A 16,015-nucleotide genomic window follows, 5' to 3' on the forward strand; every position below is an offset into this window, starting at 1 on the left:
GCCACAACAAACACACAATCTCAATCCATCTCAAAGTTCCGCTGGGCGGGAGGAGAAAGCTGTGTGACATAAATTAAGGCGGGGTCGCCTGCCCGAGCCAGTGCACGTCTGCCGTATCTCCTCATAGGGTGACGTTCTGCTGAACAGACCAGGCAACGGCGCCCTGGTTCCCGCCCCAGTCTCTCTCTCTCCTTAAAGCTGTACAACGGGAAGCTCCAAACACCATCTGGGTCCTACCACACGGTGCCTTTTTTCTAGCCCTCCTCAGACCTTGAGCCACGGTCACTGATCCGTCCGAGGGAGCCTGGAACCCACAGTGTGCACAGCGTGATGCCCCCTGCGCCCGGGCTGCAGGACTGTGTCTGGGGGCAGGTGCGCGCCTGGCTGCAGTGGCGCTGCACCTGTTCAAATGCAGGAAGCCACGGACGCTGCACTTGGCTCTCAGCCCTCCCCCGGGGGCCCCCACCATGCGATCCTCGAGCTGCGTCAGCCGGGCCCTGAATAAGCACGGCGAGGCGGGGGCGTGCGGTGCGGCTCCCCTCTGCGGGTTGAGACGAGGTCACAGGTTCCCTCCGGGCAGCGGCAGAAAGGCGGCTCAGGCTGCTCTCCCCCGGGAACGAGCAAGGCTGTGTGGGTGTGTGATGCTTTTCCAGGATGGGGTGCTGGCAGGGCTGTGGGGAATTTTGGGGCCAAAACTTGAGAGAGGGAAGCCCAAGGCTTGAGTGGGCATTTGGGCTCTTCCTCCTGGAGGCATCTGGCAATTTCTAAAGCAGGAGCCTGTGGACTCACGCACAGAGCTGGAGGCCAAACCGGAGGCGATGGCGCTCTGGTGAGACCCCGAGGCTGGAGCAGGGCGAGAAGGGCGAACTAGACGTCGCTCAGCCTCGCATCACCCCGACCTCTGCCCAATCTCCCTTTCCATTAAAGACACTGCACACGGACTATAGCCTGCGACGGCGGTGAGCCACTGCTGTACTCCTGACACTCACACTGGGAATCAACCACGCCGCTCACCACGCAGGCACCTGACGCCAGCAATAGAGGCAAACGACCTGCAAGAGACGGAGGAGGACCGAGGATTCGGACAATGGCAACGCCAGACCCGACCTCACCACCGCAGCCCTTCAAAGGCTCATGGAACTGAGAGAGGGTGGAAACCTCTGGCTGAGAACCGGAAACTGTAACATAAACTCCAGACGTTCCAGAACCTCAAAAACTTCGAAATACAGTCTATTAACTTAGAACTCAGTAGGTGGGCTCAACACCAGATCTGACAAGAGTGAAGGGAGCAAGGGAAGACGGCTCAGAAAAAACACTCACAGAGTTCCCGTCGTGGCGCAGTGGTTCACGAATCCGACTAGGAACCATGAGATTGCTGGTTCGATCCCTGGCCTCACTCAGTGGGTTAACGATCCGGCGTTGCTGTGAGCTGCGGTGTAGGTCGTAGATGCAGCTCGGATCTGGCATTGCTGTGGCTGTGGCTGTGGTTAGGGTGGTGGCTACAGCTCCAATTCGACCCCTGGCCTGGGAACCCCCATATGCCGTGGGTGCAGCCCTAGAAAAGGCCAAAGAAAAAAGAAAAGAAGAAAAGAGAAAAACACTCACAATTCACAATTAAGCAGAAAGAGACAAGAGGTCGGGACATGAGAGAGAGCACCTGAGAAACTGAAAAGATCTTGGACGCACACATTGGGGTCCCAAAGAGAGAGAGAAGAGCACAAATGGAAAACAGAAGCAAAACTCAAGAAAACAGTGGATGAGAATTTTCCAGAGCCGATGAAAGACCTCAGAGCAGAGCGGCTTCGTGGGCACGGGCTGTTGTCACAGGCCATCCTCGGACGTCTGCTCTCTCAGTGCTGGCGACAGAAGCCTGGGATCGGGGCCCTCCCGGGGTCTGCGGGCGGCAGGAGGGAGCGAGCGGGCAGCGCCCTCTTCTAACAAGGGCACCAAGCCCCGCGCGGCCCCACCCTCACGCCTTCATCCAACCCACGACCTTCGGCTCCAGACATCACCACACTGGGAGTTGGGGCTTGAGCACACACGTGTGGGGGAGCGTAACTCAGTCTGCAGCACTCAGGCTGAAGAAATGCTATAGCCACAGGGCAGGACAAATACAGAGGATGCCCATATGGGCACATCAGAATAAAACTGCCCAAATCCAAGACAAAAGGGAACTTTTAAAAAGGGGTCAGAGGAAAAATGCATAACTTTTTTTTTTAAGGGCCGTCCCCACAGCCTAAGAAGGTTTCCAGGCTAGGGGGTTGAATAGGAGCTACAGCTGCCGGCCTCACCACAGCCACAGCCATGCGGGATCTGAGCCGCATCTACAACCTACACCACAGCTCACAGCGACACTGAATCCCTAACCCACTGAGCGAGGCCAGGGAACGAACCCATGTCTTCATGGGTACTAGCTGGGTTGGTTCCTGCTGAGCCACAACAGGAACTCCAAAATGTATATAATTTTTAAGGTAACATGTATTATAAGGGCATGGTCAGGAGATAAAAGCCATGCCGGTAAATTAAATGGACAAAACTCAGTGGTTAATATCTTAGCTAAAATTTGGAGATCACTAACTCCCAGGAAGGACGAAGAGATGTCTTTAGGGAGCAGCTACTACTCTTGGGCTCAGGGAGCAAACCCAAAGAAGGGGTGATTAGGAGGGGCCCCACCCAAGGCCGAGGTTTAGGTCTTGTCGGAGGGTGTGGCTGTGCCCACCGGGTGGTGGAGATTACCACCGCGCAGAACACAGGTACTTAAGTGATTATTTTTCTCTTTGCTTTTTAGGGCTGCACCCACGGCATGTGGGAGGCTTCCAGGCCAGGGGCCGAATCAGAGCTGCAGCCGCCGGCCTCCACCACAGCCACAGCCACGCGGGATCTGAGCCGCATCTGGGACCTACACCGCAGCTCACAGCAACGCTGGATCCTGAACCCACTGAGCCAGGCCAGGGATCGAACCCTCGTCTTCATGGATACTAGTCAGACCCGTTTCTTTTGAGCCACGAAGGGAACTACCTACATAAATTTTTAATAAAACATTATTAAGTTGGACCCAGCAGGATATCAAAGGGGTTGTCACAGACACACGAGGTTTGTTTGTTTAACTTTGGGCGTCGATAAGGTAATGCGGCTTATTAACAGGATCAAGGAGAAAATCAGTCTCTCAATAGATGAGGAAAAGTGCCACACAGATTTCAATGCCTGTTTGTGATAAAGGCTCTCAGGAAACTACATATAGAAGGGAACCTCCCTCCGCAACCCGACAAAGGGCATCTACGAAAATTCACAGCTCACGTTACACTTAATAAGATAAAATAGGAGTTCCCGTCGGGGTGCAGTGGTTGACGAATCCGACTAGGAACCATGAGGTTGCAGGTTCGATCCCTGGCCTGGCTCAGTGGGTTAAGGATCCGGCGTTGCCGTGAGCTGTGGTGTAGGTTGCAGACGCAGCTCGGATCTGGTGCTGCTGTGGCTCTGGCGTAGGCCCGTGGCTCCGGCTCCGGCTAGACCCCTAGCCTGGGAACCTCCACATGCCATGGAAGCGGCCCTAGAAATGGCAAAAAGACCAAAAAAAGATAAAAAGATAAAATAAATGTTTCCCCCTTAATTGATCCTTAATTAGGATCACAGCTTGGATGCCAAGTTGCATCAGTTCTACTCCACTTTGTAGTGGAGGCATCAGCTAGTAGAATAAAGCAAGAAAAAGGAATTAAAGACAAAGACAAGAGAGGAAGAAGTAAAATTTCATTCATTTGCAGATGATATAATTATACGCACAGATAAGACAGCTATCAGAACTTGTGAGTTTGGCACAGTCAACTGTAGTTACTATAGAAAAGCAAATGCATTTCTATATGCTATTATTAAACAATTTAAAAGTGGAAATTTATTAGACCATTTGCAAAATACACAGACAGCTAAAACCATAAAGTATCGGCAACTAAGTCAGTACGTGATAAAGATTATGGTAGATGCTGTGGAAACACCATGAAAAATCTAACGCAGACTGAGGGCTCCAAGTCCAAGAAAAGGGTTGCATGGAGCAGGTCAGGGTTAAAAACCTAAGGACTGGAGCCATAAAGACTGGGGTTTGGTTCTGGAATTTTGCTCACAGTTGTGTGGCCCTACCACCTCTGGGCAAAGTCCTCTCGTCTAGAAGATGCCAGCGAGGATCGCTTTGGGGGTTCAGTTGAGATGAGGTGTGCAGCGCCTACAGCCGATCCACAGCAGGTGCTCAGGCGCCTAGCGTGACCTCCAATCACAGACAGACCCTCCAGAAAGCACCGCCGGGAGGGCACCTAGTGAACCGCAAAGGCTCTTCAATGAAGACCGTGACGTGGGCCAAACGCCTCAACGTCCAGCAGATGCTGCGGCCTCCGTGACCTCCGAGCTGCACTTACAGTTCCAGACCCTAAATACGCAGGAGTCGGCCGAAAGAGGAAGATCTGGTCCCGCCTCCCTGCCGGGCGGGCGTTAACGTCCTCCTGGGCGTGCCGTGTGCACCGCTGACCGCAAGCTCCTCTCCGGACACGCAGGCCTGACCTCACTGACCAGACCTCTGATCAGAACTAGGCAGAGGCCTGCGGTCTCCCTGCCTGCACACGCCGACCTCCGAGCGCCTCCCCGTGGAACCCCGAATGGCTCTGACCGCCGCTCTCAGCAGAGAGTGTCACCTTGCGCTGCATCTGTCACCGTCAGAGATGCCCTAGGCATCTGCCAGACGCATGGGGTTAAAACGAAAAGCGAACAACAGCAAACGAGAAAGTGCTGCCGAGGTAAATCCTAAAAGGCGTTAACTGGGGAGATGGGCCGTGCTGCCGACACGAGACCAGTCCTCTCGGGACGACGACGCCCGAACGGGCCCACGCCTTCAGGGCGACCACGGCACAAACCCCACAGGCTTGTCAGAAACTGCTGAGCTGAGGCTGGAGTTTACCCGGAAGTGCGGGGAGTGCGACGCGCCAAAACCATTTTGAACAGGAACAGATGTACCATAAAGCTGCAACGATCGAGACAGTGTGGTTCTGGCGGAAGGACAGACACAGAGCTCAATGTCATGGGACAAGGCGACAGGACTACACCTTCACAGCCACTCGATTCTTGTCAAGGGCACCGAGGTGATTCAACGGGGAACAGACCTCACGATGGCGCGGGAGCAACTGGACACGGGCACATAAAGAACCTTCTCCACACCACGTAGAGGTTGACTTGAAATGGATCACAAAATTACACAGAAAAGTTAAAACTATGAGTTTTAGGAGGGGCGTTCCCAACCCAGCTGAATCTGACTGGGTTTGATCCCTGGCCTCGCTCAGCGGGTTAAGGATCCGGCGTTGCTGTGGCTGTGGTGTAGGCAGCAGATGCAGTTCGGACCTGGCGTTGCTGCGGCTGTGGTGTAGGCTGGCAGCCGTACCTCTGATTTGACCCCTAGCCTAGCAACTTCCCTATGCTGTAGGTGTGGCCCTAAAAATCAAAAAAATTTAAAAAAAGTAAAAATGAAGGGAAACGACGGCATTTTCACACAATAAAACCAGAATTCTTCACTGGCAAACCTGCACTAAAGGGAATAAAGCGAAACGATCGCAGGAGGACGCTTGGAGGGGCGGGCAGGAAGGCAAGACGACAGAAGATGCGACCCACGCCCCAGCGCACGGCGACGCCGGATCCCCAACCCACTGAGCGAGGCCAGAGGCGAACCCGCATCCTCATGGGTACCGGTCGGATTCATTTCTGCTGGGCCAGTCGGGGACTCCAAAGTGAATACTAACTCCGCAGAGTTTCTGGAGATGATTATCGAGTTAAAACACAGGGAAGTCACGGCACACCATTCCGAAGCGAGTACGAAGCTAACTGCTCTAAGCACTTTGCATCTCCTGGGAGGTGCCAACAGACCTACTTTAATGAGCCGGGGTCTCCAAAACTATGTCCCAAGGGCCAAATCCAGCCAGCAGCCTGTTCTTATGACCTACAAGAGTACCGAGCATTATAACTTTCAAGGATTATAACAAAAGACAAACAAGAATACACGAGAGAGACTTTCGGTGGCTCGTGAAGCCTCATTTGTGTCCTGCCTGGCCTGGAGACCCTGGCTCTGGAGAAGCCACTCTAGGGTAGGAAAAGCACACGCGGTTAACGAGCCAAAAGAAGGCGAGAGAGAGAGAGAGAGAGAGAGAGAGACAGAGAGAGAGACAGAGAGAGAGACAGAGAGAGAGACAGAGAGAGGGAGAGAGAGAGACAGAGAGAGGGAGAGAGAGAGAGAGAGAAACTGACTCGTACGTGGTTCCTAGGCGGATTCGTTTCCGCTGTGCCCCAACGGGAGCTCTGCTAACCAGTACAAAAGACGGCAGCGCAGGAGGAAAAAAGCGACGTCGAAGAAAAAGAAATGGGGGGAAATGCGGGAAAGCAAATAGGATGGTAGTTTTAAACCCAAATACGTCCGTTTTATCACTAATTATGAAAGGACTGGGCAACTCAATTGCAGTCAGCAGTTTTCAGTCTGGGTTGAAAACAGAACAAAAGTCAACAATATCCCGTGAAAAGATGCACCTTAAAAATACACAGCACCACAGAAATATATATATAAGGATACCTGCTTAAATGCATACCATTATGTTTACGTATATACACAAGATGTCTATATACCTGCACACAGTACGTACACATGTGAAAACGATACACTCTGGAACCACAAACCGAACAACGGCCGCATGGCGACGCTACTGCCCTGCCCGGGGGAGTCTGTGCACACGTTCCTGGGCCAGGGATCGAACCTGCACCGCAGCAGCAACCCGAGCGGCTACAGTGCCAAGGCTGGATCCTTCAGCCACTGCGTCACGAGGCAGCTCGGAAGCGTGACGCTTCTTCATGGCAAGCATTCCAGCACACTCTCCCAGGCAGGGGGCATCGCCCCTCCTGCAGTTCCCAAGGGCAGACCTTGCAGGGAAAACGGCGACGAGCTTTGAATTCAAGGAAAACGGCAGTAAATCGGCAAAATGATTTTGAACAAGGAGAGAGGAGGAAGCGCGTGGCAGCAACGCGCTTCGCTGGCGATGAGCGCCAGGGAGCCAGGGCAGGCGGTGGGCTGGCGCACGGGGCCGACCTTGGCTGGGGAGGATGGAGAGACTGGCGCACGCCGAGGTGGGGGCGTCGCTCCGTCTGCCCGTGACCTGGCCGGAGCCTCCGGGAGCCCGAGCTGCCTGTCCGCCGCGTGCTCCCATGGCACACCTGCCTGGAGCCCTGGCGCAAAGGAGGTGGCGTCTGGAGGCGCGCGCCCTTGCAGGTGGGGATAAACGCCTCTTCCGGGGACACCCACGTGCTAAGTCCCCTCTCCGAGGCCACGGCGGGCGGACCTACAGCGTGTGTGCTCCTCTGCCTCCTCCGAAACCATGGAGGAAGGCACCCTGTCGTGCTTGGTGTGCGGTCGTCGTTCTGACCAGATATAAACGGTGCTGAAACCCTGTGTCGCCAGAGCGGCTCCTTGGAGCCGCTGAGATGCTGTGTCCTGGGCTCCGGCCCTCACCCTTCTCTGTTCCTTATTACAGATTCTTTCTTGATGATCCCCGTGAACCAGGAGGAAGAGACGAGCTACACCTTAACGGCACGGACACCTCAAGGCGGGGCCATCAGGGAGGCAGAATGTCCTGGTCCCCAGGGGACGTTAAGAGGCTTTCAGATTTGTTGACCAAAACTCCTCGTGAGCGATGCATTTTGCACGGTGACCTGATACATACACATAAACGATCACATATAAATATACACATTCAAACAACAGGACCAGAGAACCTTCACGTTCCTGGGAAGACAAGTATATTTTCCACACTTTCCTCTTCTGTGACTCATCAAACTGACTTTACAGCCACTAATAAACCATGGCCTGCAGATTAAAAACACGGACTTGAACGAAGCTCTTGTTAATCTCTCCTGGAGGACACGGCTCAGGGTTATCAAAATGGCTTGACGGTGAGAGGTTAGAAAACTGCATAATTCTCCCTCTGAATAGCCAACGGATACTTCTTCAAACCCCACACAGGCGGCCTGTTTCCTAATGATTTTTTTAAAAATCTGCACTGAGCCTCTACAGCGAATGGTTTCCGCGTGCAGGGCTGCCTCGCTCACATCCCTCTCCTTCTGCGTTTAACAGCTCCCACGGAACAGAAAGCTGCCAATCTCTACCGGTGAAGCAAATGTAGAAAAATGTATCTCGAAATTCTGGGGGAAAGGAGTGACAATTGCCAAAGCTCAGTGGTGAGCAGGAGCTAATAAACTCTGGAGCTCATCTAGCCTGTACTGAAGCATTGCAGAATGATCAGCCATCGCCCACCCCCGGGGCCAGCCGACAGCAGCACGAGACCCTCTGGAGGCTGCAAACAAAAATCAAAGAGAGACGCGGGATCAAAGAGAGGAAACGCGTTTCTTCAACACGTTTATGACACAATGAAGACAGATTCTTTTTTATTCAAGAGCACAGAAGTGAATCTGAACCTAAGCGTGTTTTTTAAGCACTTCCTGAAAAAGCTGGTGTTCTCTGGCCGTCCTCGACTCTAGCGTGATTTTCAGACAGACCCTCCCTGAGGCTGTCTGAAAAGCTGCTAAAAAGCCTGTGACATCCAGAGAAGGCAGCTTCTAAAAGCCCCAGGGAGCCCCCCCTGGTCCATTCGAGCCCGGGGAGCCCCCCTTGGTGCATTCAAGCTCAGGGAGCACGCCTGCTCCGGTCCATTTGAGCCTGGAAAGCATCATTTGTCCATTCAAGCTTGGGGAGCCCCCTCGGGGGTGCGTGGCCCCTTCTGGAGAAACCGGTCTAGAAAGTGGCGGAGAGGAGTCGTGAGTGGAAGGTGGAGGCTGCGATGCCTCCTCGGCAGGAGACCCGGAGGCACCGCCTCCAGGTGTTTAACAGAAGGGCCCGGCATGCGGGGTCGCTCCATGCCCTGTGCTGAGCAGTGCTGTCCGAGGCTTGCCGGAACCTCTGTCTCTTCCTGTGAATTTATGAAAACACTGCAGAAACAACGGTTCCCAAAGACCATCAGGTTGGGCCTGCTGTTCTTGATTTTCTGGGATAATTCTCCTGAGGTCTTCCTGGCAGGGCTGCAGGGAACAGGTGTGAACTCCCCCTCCTCCCAGGAAGCCGGTCCCCCAGCACACTGACCCGTCCCCCTCCCACACCTTCGAGAGCCCCTCATCTCTCCGCAGCCACACCTCATCTGCCCTTGGAGACCAGACATGCAGACCCATAAAACTCACATCACCTCCCTCCTAAGACCTTTCCTGATATGTCCTCAACCCAAATGAACACTTCCTCCCTCTCCATATCCACGGGCGAACTTGCAGAATAAGAGATCCTTCAGTTTATGCGTTAAAAAGGGAATGGAATTGAAGAGACCTGGCTGTGATCCTCCAGGCGCTGCCACTTCTTGCTGTGTGACTTCGGGCAGGTTACCTAACTTCCCTGAGACACCTCCCTGAGTCAGGTCCTCTGTCCCCCCAACCCCACAGGAGCTCAGAACATAAAATAAATGAACACATCACAAGGCAGCACAAAACCTGGTGCAGGTTCAGGGCTCAGAAAAGAATAGCTGCTCCCATTTATTTGTTTTTTTGTTTTTTTTTTTTTTTTTTTTTTGTCTTTTTGCTATTTCTTGGGCCGCTCCCATGGCATATGGAGGTTCCCAGGCTAGGGGTCGAATCGGAGCTGTAGCCACTGGCCTACGCGGGATCTGAGCCGCGTCTGCAACCTACACCACAGCTCACAGCAACGCCGGATCGTTAACCCACTGAGCAAGGGCAGGGACCGAACCCGCAACCTCATGGTTCCTAGTCAGATTCGTTAACCACTGCGCCACGACGGGAACTCCTCCCGTTTATTTGTTACAAAGCCCCCACAAGTTCTAAAGCAAATTAAATCAGAAATGAATCTAGGAGTTCCCGTCGTGACGCAGTGGTTAACGAATCCGACTAGGAACCAACGAATCCGACTAGGAACCATGACGTTGCGGGTTCAGTCCCTGCCCTTGCTCAGTGGGTTAACGATCCGGCGTTGCCGTGAGCTGTGGTGTAGGTTGCAGATGCGGCTCGGATCCCACGTTGCTGTGGCTCTGGCGTAGGCCGGTGGCTGCAGCTGCGATTGGACCCCCAGTCTGGGAACCTCCATATGCCACGGGAGTGGCCCAAGAAATGGCAAAAAGACAAAAAAAAGACAAAAAAAAAAAAAAAAAAAAAAAAGAGTGACTCTGAGCAAGTCACTCAACTTCCTCTCGTCCTGGTTTCCAGGGTTTGAGATGGAGAGGACGCCAGCACGGGGGACAGGGGGCTCAGGGTCTGCACGGGGGGCAGGTCTAGGGACCACTGCTTCTGGCACCTAGCCCGCCCCCTGCCCAGTGCAACAGCACCGGTGCCTCGAGGGAGGGGACGGTGTTGCAGAGCTGGCCTTGGACAAGCTCTCGGAGCAAGGTGACTGAGGAGGAGACTAAGAAAGAGGGCAGAGTGCCTGCTTCGACAGGGACGGAAAGGGGCGAAGGCACTGACTCAGCCTCACCTCCCCTGTCACGTGCCTGGGATATGAGGCCGAGGGGGCACCAGCAAGCCTCGGGAGACATCTCTTTCCATGAAGACAACAGCCACCTGCCATGAAGAGAAGCTGCCTGCACTGCCATCCCCACCCCGAATCCACGGACTTGGCATCCACTAGAGCCTGGCAGACACAAGAGGGCGCTGAGCAAGGGCACAGGTGCCGGGAGATGAAATTAGTGCCGCAGATGCTGAAACACCCCTCTGTCTGGATGACTAGAGGGGCATCCGGTCCCTCTGTGCCTGCAGAGCCCTTGAGGGCCTTATGCTCCCCGGGCAGCTCATCCACAGCCGCAGGGGGAGCCTCCTCCAGGCTGGCTGCCCAGGATGACAGGGGGCCGTGGAGGAGGTGCCCACCCTCGCCCTCCCTTCTGGCCGGAGCGGGAGCGGAGCACCAGGCAGCAAAGCCGGGTGGCCAGGCTGACGGATGCCAGCTCGCGGCCTGGAGGATCCGTTGCCCTGGGCCATTACAGCGTCCCCACGCTTCCGCCAATGACTCACACTCTCTCCACGGCGCAGGCTCTCGGGGGTTGGTCTCTCCCACTTCGTTTCTAAATTAGCTTCCAGTGGCTCATTACTCATCTTATCAGTGACTGGCAGGCATTAATGAATTACTGATTTTCACCTTCAACCAGCCGATATAATATATTTATGTTGGAAAGAAGGGTAGTTTTGAAATCAAGCCTGGTATCTTTCGATAGTTTTCCTTTCAAATATAATACATGTGTACAATTCCGGCTTGATAGCAGCGTAAATTCTAATCATAGCTCCCAGGCCCGTAGCGGGAAGCGGGCTGCTGCCAGCCCCAGCCCCTCAGCCCACACTGGCCTCACGGGCCAACGAGGCCCTTCCTGCCGCGCATGCCGGGGCAGGGGCTGGGGCAGGGCCCTGGGCGGCCGCCTGGCAAAGCTCCTTGCCCACCCTGTGCCTCTGCATCCCCATGTTTGGAATGTGGACAATATCGGCCCTCCCTTCACGGCTCTGGGAGGACTCCACGAGTCAGAACATGTCAAGGCCTCGGCGCAGCCCCTGGCACACTGCATGTGACCAGCAAATGCCCCCTGTTACGACCGTTATCCAGCAAGGAGCCGCGGATTCCCCCGGATTCTCGGGCAACCGTTCGGGTCTGTTCCCACACCTTCGTCGCTGTGGCCACAGGACTCGGATCCCAGGACCGTCAGCTGGAGACTGTAGCTGAGCGAACCAAGTGCTGGAGGTTTCGAGGCGAAAAGCAAGACCCGAGTCCAGGCTTGGCTCCAGGCCCTGCTCCTGGGCCACACTGGGGCGAAACGGCTGTCCAAGGTTCTGAAGAAGCAGGACGCAGCAACTCCTTTTATTCAAGGCACTGGATGGTTAGCTACTTAAAATATGCTGTTTACACAATAGATGTTAATTATGAATAATTTTTTGGTATGCTTTGCGCCTCCAGTGATCAGAATACTAACAAACAGCCACATGGAGCAGGCGTCGTGTCTTTCTAATTCCCCGGAGCTTTCTGAGAATCCTAATATTTCTAGCACTGTTTAAGTGTTTCATTACTTTGTTTCAGGGCTGAAAAATGTCCCTTAATTTCCACGCATGGATCTTACTGCCAGTCTCTCAAAGGACTAGGAATATAAATACGTACTGCATGCTTATTCATCAGGCTGCAGGGTTCGCTTAGATAATTAGAAATTGGGGGGGGGGCCATGGCTCGAAGAAGGTTCACTATAATTTACTTCCAGACACAGCAGCTTAATTAGAAAACAAATTCCTTCTCTGGCTTTAAAGACTGCTAAATAACTCCATCACACACACGCTCCTGTCTGCGCTCCAGTCTTGTGCCAAGAAGGGGTCCATCCTGGGTAACCTGGGGACCTCGTGCTGAGCTGGGCACAGAGGCGGCTGTTTGAACCACATTTCCGGAGCACTGCCACGCAGCACCTCTGAGGTGCGACTTTTCAATCCTCTTCTCCGGGCGCCGAAGAGGCGGGTGACCATCTATGGGCAGCCAGGGAAGGCCCTGGAAGGCGCTGGAGAGACAAGTGACGGAGGCCAAGCCTGGCGCCCCCTCCAGTCCCCACACCTGGCACTGGGCCGCGAGGCTCTCTGGGGTCCTCGGATGGGGATTGCCCACCATGCAGCATGGAGGGCAGGAACTCTCATGCCGACAGTACCAGCCGTCTCCGGTCCTGGGCGGGGGAAGGAGCGGGTGGCGCGTGGGCACCAGCCACCTGCCTGCCGCAGATCCACGCACGCCAGGTCTCAGTGTGGCCCCTCGCCCGGTGGGACAGGGTGACCCTCTACACGCACAGAGCAGGTGCCAGGAAGGGAAGAGGTGGGCAGGGACCAGGTTGCCCTGAGCCCTGTTCTCTGCAGGTCGTTGAAGAAAACAGACCCAACGACACAGGCAGGGGCCCTTCGGGTTCCCCTGTGTCCTGTGACTTGTCGCTTCGGTCAGGAGGCAGGGCGACGGGGGACAGAGGGGTTCTCCGGTGCCCGGGTTTCCACATGGTGAGCCAAAACCAGCGTCACACTGGAGGCGGAACCAAGTGTTCCAATGTCCTTAAACACCAGCGGGCCCACCAGCATGTCCGTGGCAGCCGTGGCGAGGCCCACACGGCTCAGGGTACGTCCTGGGGGCTTCCTTGCTGGAGGCTTCCCTCTGAAGCACAGCTCAACAGCGCTTAGGGGTTTGTTAGGAATGAAGAACAGCTGAAGAATAAATGGGCAGGACCACGGAATTGAGCAAAAAAGCCAATTTCTGGCTGTTCCTGGAACTGGAATTAAGACCAAGTTATCCTGCCAGGCCCCTGGGCCTGGGCCCCGGAGCCCAGGCGAGGCTCCCTCAGCTCTGCCCGACGGCCCGTGCCTCCCCAGGAGAGGCACGGCCACCACACCCTCCGTCGGCCTGGAAGCTAACGCAAGCCCTGGGCGGGGGACAGCCCGGCACCCGACCGACCGTCACCCGACGGACCGCCGGGCGCCCTGGGAGCCACCCGGCAGCCGCTCGAAGCCTTCGCCACTGTCGATATCATGCAGCCGTTTATTAAAACCTCCCAAACCGTTCGAAAGTGCATGTACTTTGAAATATTCCATTGCTCCTTCAAACATCAGCTCCTTATTAATTAAAAAAAAAAAAAACCAAACACCTGCTGAGTTCCTGTTGTGGAGCAGCGGAAATGAACCCGACTAGGAACCATGAGGTTGCGGGTTTGATCCCTGGCCTCGCTCAGTGGCTTAAGGATTGGGTGTTGCCGTGAGCTGTGGTGCGGGTCCCAGAAGTGGCTGGGATCTGGCACTGCTGTGGCTGTGGTGCAGGCCGGCGGCTACAGCTCCAATCTGACCCCTAGCCTGGGAACCTCCATAGGCCGCAGGTGCGGCCCTAAAAAAAGACAGAAAAGGACAAAAAAAGAAAAGAAACATTTGCGGTCCCCCTGGGGGAGGCTGGGGGGAGAGGGTGCCTCTACCCCGACTCTGGTCAGGGGGCCAGGAAGGCGACTTGTGGTGCACACGCACTGAAAGCCCCATCTGAGACAGCCGTGGGGGCACGTGGCTTCTGGAGGAGGAAAGAAACCCTCCTGCTGAACCTGCCGCAGGGCCAGACAGACGGACAGTGACCCTCCATATCCAGGCAGTGCCACCAGCCCCAGTCTGTGCAGGATGAGCAACCAGGCCACTGGGCAGGAGCTGGAGCTGACTTTTGACCCCTGCGTTTTAGGGGCGTGTGGAAGAAGACCCACCTCCTAATAGCCCAAGGGCTTTGCACACAAGCAGTGCTGCCCCGGAGCCAGGACCCTCCTCGTGGAGTACCCCAGGCAAGGAGCTGGCGGCGGTGCCTTTGCCAGGGAGGCGACTCCATTCGCCGGCAGCTCTGGCACTCTGCATGGGGGAGGCTGGCCCCGCCACGCCGAGACTGGCAGGCAGATGCGGGAGGATGAAGGATGGCGGTGGGTGCACGTGGGGCCGCCAGGCGTGGCTTCTGCAACCACCAGGCGGCCAGGTGGCCACTACGGACACATGGGCAAGGTCTCCTGGATGGCCTGGCCTGGAGCAGTGGTGCCATCACTAGCACAGGAGGATCAGGAAGCTGCCGCCATTGTCCCCACCCCTGCCAGTGGACCTGCTGCACTGATGTGCAGACAAACACAAGGACTCACAACCCCGATGGACGCCACGGGCCCAGCACAGCACGTGGAGACCAAACGCCCCATGGAGGTGGACGCCGAGGGCGCGGTGCATCCGAGAGCTGCATATTTTGACCAGAAACCTCCAGAAAGTGATAATAAGATAGGTGAAAACAACGGGAAGCTTCCCCACTGCCCAACGTTCCGTGACTGCAGAAAGCACAGCGGCCTGGACGGCCCTGCTGACACAGGGGTGCTGCCATCCTGCACATCTGCTTCCTGCAAACTCTTCCTTGAGAACCGAGACTCAGCCACGGGCCGGTCGCTGGTAACCTGGACGCACTCTGAGCAGAGGGGCACCAGGCCTCCCTCGGCTGCCCTGCTGGCACCCATCCACTTGACGATAGCCCTCTCCTGTGCCAACGCCCACTCTGTGAATGGACAGAGGCACCCGGGGTAAACAGGTGCAGTGGCCAGCAGGTGACTCCTCAGACAGGTATCCGAAATGTGCCCAGGGGAGGTTCTACGCAGTGAGCTCTCGGCAAGCGTCCTAATTACACCTTCGCTGCTTCTTTCTTTTAACTTTTTTGTACCTAGATCTTACATGTCTATATTATTCTAAGAAACATCAAGCAAAATGGAAAAAAAGAATCAGTCCCTATCACTGCTCCTCCCCAGAGTGAAGTGCAGACACTTTGTTTCATGCTTTTTGAGGTGCGTTCTCACACACGCACAGTCACACGCTGTTGCAAAGGGGGCACGGCAGCCTCCTGCAGGTGGGGCGGTGGAGCTGCGCGGGAGGTGACGGAGCCGCCGGTGGGACGACGGAGCTGCACGTGCAGTGACCTCTGCGCGTAATGATGTGTTTTGCCTTTGCTTAGTGTTTGTCGAGAGTATTTTCAAATGTTCAAAAGGATTCAGCTTTTATTCTTTCCTTTTAAAGTGGCCCTGACGTTAGCTGTGTCCCAAGCTAAGCACCAATGTACCAATCACAGACACAGCCTTAATCCGACTACAAGAGAACACACACACACACACACACACACACACGGGAAACGTCCTGTGTTGATAGGAAGCCTGAGAACCAAGGGGGTGTACAAAGGAGACTCCACCCACCAGGAGCCATAATAGCTTAAAAATCGGACTTACTTTTCTATCAAATCCAGTGTGACTCCAGGCACCAGGCTGACGCATTTCTGCATGCAAAACCTGCAGAGAAAGGAAAGAGAGTGAGTCACAGCAGTGGGGTATTTAACAGGAAAACACAACAGTCCAGGGAAGAAGCTAAGCGAGGAAGCTGGGGATGAGAAAGGAAACCCAGATTTTATTTATGGAGAACTATCCCT

The 16,015-nt window shown here is 55.0% G+C and overlaps 1 protein-coding gene across 8 annotated transcripts in view; it reads right to left on the reverse strand.

The window, feature by feature from the left end:
• RPTOR (regulatory associated protein of MTOR complex 1) overlaps positions 1–16,015 on the reverse strand; it is a 282,724-nt gene that overhangs the window by 79,362 nt on the left and 187,347 nt on the right. For all 8 annotated transcript variants that reach the window (XM_021066495.1, XM_021066493.1, XM_021066492.1 and 5 more), the window contains one exon: positions 15,819–15,878. In XM_021066495.1, coding sequence (XP_020922154.1) covers positions 15,819–15,878 — 60 coding nt within the window. The remainder of the gene's footprint in view (positions 1–15,818; positions 15,879–16,015) is intronic.

The sequence above is a fragment of the Sus scrofa genome, chromosome 12 (assembly GCF_000003025.6).
Source record: "Sus scrofa isolate TJ Tabasco breed Duroc chromosome 12, Sscrofa11.1, whole genome shotgun sequence".
In the NCBI taxonomy this organism is placed as follows: domain Eukaryota; kingdom Metazoa; phylum Chordata; class Mammalia; order Artiodactyla; family Suidae; genus Sus; species Sus scrofa.